The following is a 10,866-nucleotide window of genomic DNA, read 5'->3' on the forward strand; positions in this document are numbered from 1 at the left end:
ACCACTCACTAATCACCTCTCACAACCGTCACTCACCCTCACCACTCACTCTTACCACTCACCCTCATCACACACCCTCACCACTCACCCTCACAACAACCACTCACCCTCACCACTCACCCTCACCATTCACCCTCACCACTTTCCCTCACCACTCTCCCTCACCACTCACCCTCACCACTCACCAGTCACGCTCACCACTCACCCTCACTACTCACCACTCACCCTCAACACTCACCCTCACCGCTCAGCACTCACCCTCAACACTCACCCTCACCGCTGACCACTCACCCTGACCACTCACCACTCATCCTCACCAATCACATCCTCACCAATCACCACTCACCCTCACTGCTCACCCTCACCGCTCACCCTCACCACTCACCCTCACCACTCACGCTCACCCTCACCACTCACCCCTCACTAATCACCACTCACAACCGCCACTCACCCTCACCACTAACCCTCACCACTCACCCTCACCACTCACTAATCACCTCTCACAACCGTCACTCACCCTCACCACTCACTCTTACCACTCACCCTCACCACGCACCCTCACAACAACCACTCACCCTCACAACAACCACTCACCCTCACTACTCACCCTCACCACTCATCCTCACCAATCACACCCTCACCAATCACCACTCACCCTCACTGCTCACCACTCAACCTCACCACTCACGCTCACCCTCACCACTCACCCCTCACTAATCACCACTAACAACCGCCACTCACCCTCCCCACTCACCCTCACTACTCACCCTCACCAATCACCACTCACCCTCACCACTCACTACTCACTCTCACCACTCTCCCTCACTACTCTCCCTCACCACTCTCCCTCACCACTCTCCCTCACCACTCCCCCTCACCACTCTCCCTCACCAGTCTCCCTCACCAGTCACGCTCACGACTCACAACTCACGCTCACCACTCACCCTCACTACTCACCCTAACCACTCACCACTTACCTTCAACACTCACCCTCACCACTCACCCTGACCACTCACCACTCATCCTCACCAATCACACCCTCACCAATCACCACTCACCCTCACTGCTCACCCTCACTGCTCACCCTCACCACTCACCCTAACCACTCACGCTCACCCTCACCACTCACCCCTCACTAATCACCACTCACAACCGCCACTCACCCTCACCACTCACCACTCACCCTCACCACTCACGCTCAACACTCACCCTCACCACTCATGCTCACCACTAACCCGCACCACTCACCCCTCACTAATCACCACTAACAACCGCCACTCACCCTCCCCACTCACCCTCACCAATCACCACTCACCCTCACCACTCAACCTCACCCTCACCACTCACCCACACCACCACCACCACCACTCTCCCCCACACCACCACCACTCTCCCCCTCACCACTCTCCCCCTCACCACTCTCCCCCTCACCACTCTCCCCCTCACCACTCTCCCCCTCACCACTCTCCCCCTCACCACTCTCCCCCTCACCACTCTCCCCCTCACCACTCTCCCCCTCACCACATGTTAAGGGCGATCCTAAAGGAATCTACAACCTTCGATGATTCCTTTGCGTGATTCAAAGAATCGATTCCTGGCGCATAGGAGGTTTCCATTTTTAATTACAGAGTTTTATTTTCATTCGTATGTTATGTTTTAAAGTTTGCAGGAGTTTTTAATAATATTTTAGCCCCGGTCAACGCCGGATATTTCCCATTCGTAGCAGTTCATATCAACTCTATAACCAACTTATATTAAACGGAAATAAGGCGATTCTCAATTAATCTGCAACCGTCGATTCCTTTTCGCGATTCAGAGAATCGATTCTTGGCGTGGTCGGGTTTAGAATTTTAATTACACAGTTGTATTTTCATTGGTATGTTATGTTTTAAAGTTTTCAGAAGATTTTAAATGTATTTTTCCCCCGGGCAACGCTGGGTATATCGAGTTTATACCACAAAGTCGTCGCCTGACAGAGTTGCGTGTCGAGGCCTAGTACCGTGCAGAGCCTCCAGCCTCGCCTAGATTGCCCACCCGGCTGAGGCTGGGTGCTGGGGCCGTTAACCCCCCCCCCCCCCGCGCTACAATAATACTGTCTAATCGCTATAATTGTATTATCTACCGACCCTATAATAGTAACTGCACACATTGGGGTGGGGGGGGAGTGAAGAGGACGTGAAACTTTGATGAATTTACCTCAGAGTCGCGTGTTAATGCGTGCGCATATTTATAACGGGAATTAAAAATGGCGTCCACCCCGCAGCGAATGCGTCGCTACCCGTTGCCAGGGGCAACCGCCGTGGTCCGCGCCGGTCGGCAATAGTAAATAAATAAATAAAGCGGTAAATAAATAAATAATGAGAAATCACACTAAATCGATAATCGGTCCGATTTAAAGTTTAGAGACGAAAAATCGGAAATGTCTAAGTTTACCGCGGGGCCGGGGGCGTGCCCACCTGCAAAATTTAATCTCGCCGAACCCCACGGTCCGAGAGTTACATCCCCCGCAAGGGAGCGTACGCAGACGGACGGACGGACAGACAGATAGACAGATAGACAAAAAATGAATTATATAGGTTAGATATATGCAGCGTGCATACAGCTTCATGAATACTTGTGGAGGTACAGAACTCACGCCCATCATCAACTGCCTCCACAGCTCGAAGCAGTTGTGCCGCAGCTCCAACCCTGAAATGTCAAGTGCCACTTCGGTTACCGTTGTTGTGACCCATCGCCCGAAGCGTTGCTACTGTGGAAGAGCCGCACTTTGCTTGGAGGGATGAACACCGCCAATCCCTTCCACCCCACCCAGCCACCCCATCTTTGACACAGTAACAACAACGGCGGCGGCGGGACAAGCGGGCGCACGCGTGCCGCCTGCTCGAAACGCGGTGCGCTCTCTTGCCAACAATCAACGCGTGCGCCGGGGAATGCTCCGGCATTTGATTTCGACTCTGCCGATGGGGCAGACTCCGAAGCACTCCCCCCCCCCTCCCCCCCAGACTTTGTTAGCACCGAAAACAAATTGCGACTTTAATCAATTCATGCTGGCTCGTGTGTGTCTGTGTGTGTGTGCAATGGAGAAGGGCGATCGTCCGGAACGTCGACTTTATATTTCTCCCTTTTAAAACCGGTATTATTGACGAACGTGATGGGGTGGGGGGTTCTAAAAAAGGTAAACATTGGCGTGGCAAGGCAAAAGGGGGCTACGGACTACAGCTGTGTGTGTGTATTATGGCATGGGGGCACACACATAACGGATATTTTCTAGTGTGGTACTGTACTACAATGCTGTACCGTATTGCGGTACAGTGCGATGCTGATCCACAGCACATTGCTATTAGTGGCATGGCACCACATACAGTGGTACAGTGAGACAGTAGCACAGTGAGACAGTAGCGATACAGTAGCACAGTGAGACAGTGCAGATACAGTACCAGTGAGACAGTAGCAATACAGCAGCACAGTTAGACAGTAGCGATACAGTAGCACAGTGAGACAGTAGCACAGCGATACAGTAGCAATACAGTAGCACAGTGAGACAGTAGCGATACAGTAGCACAGTGAGACCGTGGCACAGCGAGACGGGACCACACAACAGACAGCGAGTGCCCCTACAGCACCGGAGCGAGAGAGCGACCAGGGCGATCCCGTCACCACATCGCATCGACACGGCCGGAGGAGATGTCACCACCACCCCCCTCACCACCACCACCCCCTCACCCCACTCACCGCCACCACCCCCCTCACCCCAGCGGAACGCGCCACTCACCATCACCACCACCCCCCTCACCATCACCACCACCCCCCTCACCACCGCCACCACCCCCCTCACCCCAGCGGAACGCGCCACTCACCACCACCACCCCCCTCACCCTACTCACCACCACCACCCCGACCACGACAATGGGAAGAGAACCTCACAATCGCCGGGTCAAGTAGCGGTGGCGGCACCGCGGCGCCCGTGCCAGGCTAGGTGCACTTCTCGCCTGTTTGACGGGAGGGGGGTCACGGGGCCATGGGGGTTGACCGACTGAGATGTGCCCCCCCCACTCCCTTCCTATGCGATGTCAACTTGCTGCACATTGTATCCGCCGTTGGTCGCTCCGCTTTCTTTCTCTTCGTTACCGTCGTTGTTGTTGTTGGGAGGTGGAGGAGGATGTGCCTCCAAATACGGGGCGACACAATACGCTCGGGATGACACACACATACACACATACACGCTCATACACACACATACACACGCACACACACTGCACACGCACACATATACATACACACACTACACACACATATACACACACGCACACACATACGCACACACTACACACACATACACTACACACATACATACACACACGCTCACACACACATACAAACACACTACATACACACACATATACACACACTACACACACACTACATACACACACTACACACACTACACACATACATACACACACTCATACACACTACATACACGCATACACACTACACACACACATACACACTACACACACACATAGACACACTACACACACACACTACATACACACACACCACACACACGCTCACACACTCGGCCAGCACACACAGCGCAAACCACGGCGCTCTGTCCGCGGGGTCAGCGACAACAGCCGCCGCCGCCGCGTCCCCGTTTCCCTCTCTCGCCGCCGCCTCCCGCCTCCTCACCAGGTGTCGCCCTTCTTGAGCGGGGTCTTGATGAGAGTCGCGATCTCGTTCTTTTGCGCCTCCACGTCCGGAGAGCCGCCCTCCGCCATCGTGGTGGCGCCTGGAGCATCGAAAGAGGGGGAGGGGGGCGGGGCCACGCAGAGAGGGCGGGGCCGAGTGATGGTGGGCGGGGCTTCGGGGGAAAGGGGGAGGGGCGGGGGGCGGGGGGCGGGGGGGTTACGAGAACTGGCCAATAGCAGCGGGCTGAGCCGAGGGGGGGGGATTTCAGGGCCATTGCGCGAAACGTTGCCTAATTTTCTATTTCTAAATAAGTACATGTAGTTGTGTAATACGTACAGTATATATTGTCTACAATTCCTTTTAAAAAGGGGAAAGCGTTATTGGCGCACGCGTCAAGACGGGAAGATGAGTTCACAACAACAACAACAAAATAACTCGGAACATTCGTCAACGACTGGCACACGACACGACACGCGGTGGGCCTCACGCGCGCGCGACGTTTCGAGCAATGGGCCCGCTACGAGTGGTCAAGTTGGCGCGGGGCGCGCTGGGGGGGTGGAGAGGCGGAACGTCGAAAAAAAGCGAGCGCGGGAACGTCACCGCACGCGTTGTGACGTCACCGCCCGCGTTGTGACGTCACGGACTCCTCAGACTTGTCCCCACTTAGTTCGCAAACAGCCGTCGTCGTCAGTCAGCTTCTTGCAGCGACGAGAAGCTTCCCCACTTGCTCGCGAAGCCTGCAAGCTCGATACGTCACTCGCGGAAACTTCCTCTGCTCATAATGACAATTAAAATGTTTCACGCGGCATTCCATCCAAGGATCCCGATGCACGATGCATGGAAAGCAGGAACCAAAAACAGAACCAGGAGCAGCCGACCAAACTAAAGAGGGAAGGCAATTCAAAGGGTACTTCAGCTCGTATGACCAAGTCACAGTGCAATGAGTTCAAGTGAATAATTAGGCGGTGGTGAGATGTTAACTCCGTCGCCTGCTATGCAGGAGGTCGTGGGTTCGATCGCCTGTTGCATATTTGGAGTTTGCATGTCTCTGTCTCTCTTTTTTTCTATTGGTCCCTTCACATTTCTAAACATGCGTTTAGATTATATCGATTATTTTGCTGCTATACATTTCCACATGATAAGCAGCTTTGCTGAGCTTTAATGTGTGGCCAGGCCGCTTCTGAAAAATTAAGTTAATAGCTCAGTGGGCTATTAAAAACATTTTATTTGCATATCGATTTTACGTATTTAAGGTATTTATCTTCAGTGATTTGTTTACCTTCCCTATACTTTGCACTCTTATCGTGTTTTTTTTATTGTTTGATATTGTCAAGTTCTGACCCGTCCTTGCTGGAAATCTGTGAAAAAGAGCTTTATAACTCATCGGAATCCTCAAGTTTCAACAAATATTCAGATTCTGATGAGTTGAAGTTGACAGCAATCACAATCCTTACTGCTGATAAGACCCAGAAGGTTGAAACCGGTCCAGAGTTTGAGTGCCAGAACAAATGCTGCCGGGTAACATTGGTCTGGTAAGCCAGGCTGAAACATGTTGTATTTATACAAATATGCGGATACAGAACTGAGTTCTGCTTACACAAGTTCGCATTTGCCGTGATAAACCACTTCGTTGAGCTACCATTTGTGATGGCCAGGTCGCTTCTGAAAAAAGAGCTGTGTAGCTGAGTGGGCCTTACCTGGTAAAATAAAAATAAGCCCCAGCACAAATAATTCACTTACACAAGACAGAGTATCTATGCCAATTACAGATAACTATATCCATCAAAACTTAACTAAAGTTGCTAGCAGTAAACGGCTGCGTATATACGGAAATAAAAGCACAACGTTACTGTTATTATATTCTTGGTTCTTTCGGTAAAGTCACGTAGAAGGGAAATAATAAAATATTACAAATATTAAACAATATTGTTTGTATTAAGAACCAAGAATATAATTCAAATTGCCTTCAACATTATTTCAAGATAAAGAAGCAATCGTGATTTTTCTTCTGCCTAGAATCCACGTGGAACGCTGCGAACCCGCAGTTAATAATTAAAAACTCAAGTACATCCAATCCAGCACCTAAGTCTTATCCAAAGCGGATTTGAGTAATGACACTTGTTGAAGAATCCAGCAAAAGTTCTCACCGCAAGCAATAGAAAATGAGTTTCGCTGCGTGACTTCACTCTTTGTAAAGATTGAGGCCTCAGTTTAGGCTTATCGGTCAGGAGAGTTGTGCATCCACGCCATCCTGTTTACCCAATTGTTATTGTCTTATACAGGGTGCTTACAAAAGTGTTAACACTTATATGGGACTATCGTTTTTAATGGAAAAAGAACGGCTAATACACTGTAGCATGACAACAAATGTCATGTTAATCGCTTTAAAAAGTCAAAGAGTCTCTACTTGTTCGCCATCATTATCAACACATGCATGGAATCTTCTCCGGTGGTCTCCAGAGCGCGGTGGCACATTTCTCGTGGTATTGTTGCAAATTCTCGGAAGTGTTCACATTTTTTTGAAGCACACTGTATATAACACTTGATAGGGGAAAAAAATAACGGAGTGTTGACATGTTCACATGGACAGCACTTTGTGATTTTTAAATCAAAGGCGCTGTGTATAAAACAAAATACATGGTCACGTGAATAAAAACCCAGTAAATCCTGTGTCAATCGAAGCTTTTTCAACGTTTGTTTCTGGCATATTGTTTGCCCCACTTTATCCAACGGCATTACTTTCGACCAACCACTTGACTCATACACTGTGCATTAAGACGTGTTTTAAATATTGTGACTCATAAACGTCCCAGGTTGAACACAGAAAAGCAGCTGTCACCAGCCACTGCCACTGGATACCTACCGGCTACAGCACTGGCGGCCTATCGGTAAATATTCTCCCTAAATATTCCCCCCCCCCCCCCGGGAATATAGACATGGAGGAATCCGATGTGCTATGAAGCTCTTTTTCACATCAACGAGAGTGGGTTGCAGTCCGTGGAGTGAATTGTTGTTTGCATACGTACAGTCAGCAGTCAGCAATTGTTCTTTGCTGTGGTTGTCCCACCTGATGACGGACACTTGTGTTGCGCCCGAAACGTCGTGATTTAATTTATGTTATTTTATACCTACGTGACTTTACCGAAAGACTCAAAGAGTATATATACGTACAGTATTTAAAATGCTCTATGTGCAAGTACATTTCCTACCTTTCTTGTTTGTAGCTTGGGCAAAACCTGGAATTAGTCACTGCTCTGACATTTCCAAAAAGGGCATGTCATTACAAAAAAGAAACATTCATTATGGTGGTTGGAATTTAGACTCAACATTTAAACAAATGTGGGTAAATAAATACCTCGCCAAGATGGGATTCAAAGGTCTAATGATCGGCTCTCGCAACTGCCAGAGATAAAAATAAAACGATTAAAGAAACATCTTCATGGTGAGATCACTCCCTACCCATAATCTTTAAAGTATCGTGCCACTACTGTATTGTGATGTACTTACGGTAGAGTAGTTGTGTGCATCGTATCAATTGTTTATCATATTTAACATGTTTTACATTTTAATGCTAAAATGAATGCAAGTTTTACAGGTGGCATTTTGATGTCGGTCGGTGTTAATCTTCTAAGTAAAAACTGAAAATGAATAGTAGTATTGGTATATTCGTCGACATACAATTTAATCATATTTAGCGTCAATTTATTTAGAGTAATTACTTCACGAATACAATATGTAGGGCAGTAATGAGAGAGAGAGAAAAACACATTTTAATTCCCGACTAAGTATTATTGCAGTTAATTTTGTATGAAACAATGGTCGATGTCTATGATGGTGCAGTATTTACATCCTGCAAACACAGCGCACAGACATATTCACTGTAATAGGACACCGACGTTATCTTCTCACAAAGTGGTTCATCATTTTATAAACCCATGAATAGTTGTGGCTTCGAGTCAATCGACTGCTCGAGTTCGATCTCACCACCAGCACCCAACGCCTCTTGATCCAATACACTAGAGGGCAGCCGATCCTACGGACAGGATGGAGTTGCGTTCGCGCGACACGAACCTGCCCCTCGTTTTACTCACCATTCGCATGCCCCTCGCCACTCACGTTCATGGTCCATATGTGAAAAGTAGGCAACGTACCCTGATTAAAACCACCCCTTTATCCCTAGGCGCACATTGGTACCGTACGTTGCTCTTCACCATGTATGAACAAGTTCAGTTTCCAAAAAGCCCTCCCACCTGATGTCATTCCCTTCCTAATATCATCTTAACCCGAGTCCACGCCCGAGATCATACGCAATTCTCCGACGTGCCTGCCAGTTGTGTCGCAATACTCCAACGTGCCTGCCAGTTGTGTCGCTCCAACAGATATCTTTAATTTCACTGAGCAAATATGCTGTGCAAAACTTAGTTTTGTCTTTCTCATATTCGTCTTGCCATCCAACTTGTGCAGCCTCTTTTTTATGAAGTTATTGATCCATTTCTAGTCATCAATAATCTGAGATGATGAAAGTACAATTTATGTAGCTATATGGCTTGATTTTTAAAAATACAATTAATAATGCCACTGAATAACATTACATGTTTAATATCACTGTGTATATTCTGTACACATATATATTTTTTTGTACTTTATTTATGAAATATCCGTATACTGTAGCTTTTCCATTATAGTATTGTCGAAACATTTTCATTTACTTAGGCCTTAGCTTGTAAACGTCTGGATACAAGCGTAGAGTGAATAAACAGCGAGTCTAATTCACGTGGGATAACGATACCCTTAATTACCCACGGCATTTTTTTGCTTGTCACGGTAAATGTAATGAGTTAGAAGTGTTTAATCACAGTGGGTTTTTTTTGTATAATTGATTGTGGAATAACCGCACGAGTCACGCAGCTGTCAGCACTCCCACTCCCGGGTAATTTCTGGGTTAAAGTCAGAAAGCAAAACTCCACCATGAGCGAACCGCAACAACTCCACGGGTTGCTGACGTTCATGGTGCCCATGTCCTGCGGGCAGACTCAACCCCCGCCATAGGAACGAGGAATGTCCACAGATCTCGGGATCAGTGAGCTATACGTTTCATCTGTCGAACATGTGGGCCAAGCAACAACAACAACAACAAACAAGCACAGTCTACGATGCCTCCTGCAGTGTCAACGTCTCGCGTGGCGGGCCCCCACTCTGGGAAACATATTCCCTTAACAATGGCACGTTCCGGGTCTGGTAAATGTAAAATAAAGCAGCGACTTTTATTCAACAAGACGTCTATCAATGGCAGTGTTTACGTGACAACCCTTACTAGCCGGCTGTGTCGGGTGGTGGCGGGTTCTAACGACACATTTATATATATTACGCGATCTAACCCAAAAGACCTCCTATTATGGACGTCTATCAAGGGTTACCGCAGGAATTTATTTATTATTATTATTTGCATACTACCTCGATATGAGCGTGATGTTAAACAGGGTGATAATGCACTGATCTGTTTTAGCTCCACTGCAACATTGCAGTATCGAAAAAAAAGCGACGCTCGCCCGTCACAACTCTGGATGCCGCCTGATGACACTGCACGTTTTCATTACCGGCGAAACGTCACGGGTGCACGAATTGTCGATGTTGTGAGTTTACACACAAAGCGGTGTGCTGAACTAGTAACGAATCGTCATGTTTTGTTTACGTGACAGACCTGACGAATTGGCTGTGCCGGGTGGTGGCGGATTTAAGGACGCATTTATATTTACGCGATTTAACCCCCCCCCCCAAAAAAAAAAAACCTCATGGATTTATATCGGTCGCGACAGCCGACGACGTGTCAAACTGCTCTTTAATGTCTTGCGCTTTAAAGTGAGTGTCATAAAATGGACCACGTTCAGCTGCATGGTTATGGAATATTTACAGCACAGGAAGAGAAGGGTGGCATTTTCTATTCAGGATAAGCAATGTAAACTAGATTCGAAGCTTTCGTGACTGCAGGAATTACTCTTTGGTTCTTTCGGTAAAGTCACGTAGAAAGAAATTAAGTTAAATAATAATAGAATACCACGTTTCGATTGCAACACAAGCAAACATCATCAGGTACAAATGAATGAGAAAACAAATATAGTAAACTTGGAAATATAATGCAATACAACACAGATAGTCGGCTAACATAACAGTCAA

General features: G+C 47.8%; 1 protein-coding gene across 4 annotated transcripts in view; it reads right to left on the bottom strand.

Moving 5' to 3' along the window:
* LOC144943617 (ubiquitin carboxyl-terminal hydrolase 15-like) overlaps positions 1–4,806 on the bottom strand; it is a 68,749-nt gene extending 63,943 nt beyond the window's left edge. For all 4 annotated transcript variants that reach the window (XM_078871237.1, XM_078871236.1, XM_078871234.1 and 1 more), the window contains exon 1: positions 4,693–4,806. In XM_078871237.1, the coding sequence (XP_078727363.1) occupies positions 4,693–4,781 (89 nt within the window). In that variant the 5' untranslated portion in view covers positions 4,782–4,806. The remainder of the gene's footprint in view (positions 1–4,692) is intronic.
* Positions 4,807–10,866: the final 6,060 nt, after the last annotated feature.

This window comes from Lampetra fluviatilis, chromosome 32, assembly GCF_964198595.1.
Source record: "Lampetra fluviatilis chromosome 32, kcLamFluv1.1, whole genome shotgun sequence".
NCBI classification, from domain to species: domain Eukaryota; kingdom Metazoa; phylum Chordata; class Hyperoartia; order Petromyzontiformes; family Petromyzontidae; genus Lampetra; species Lampetra fluviatilis.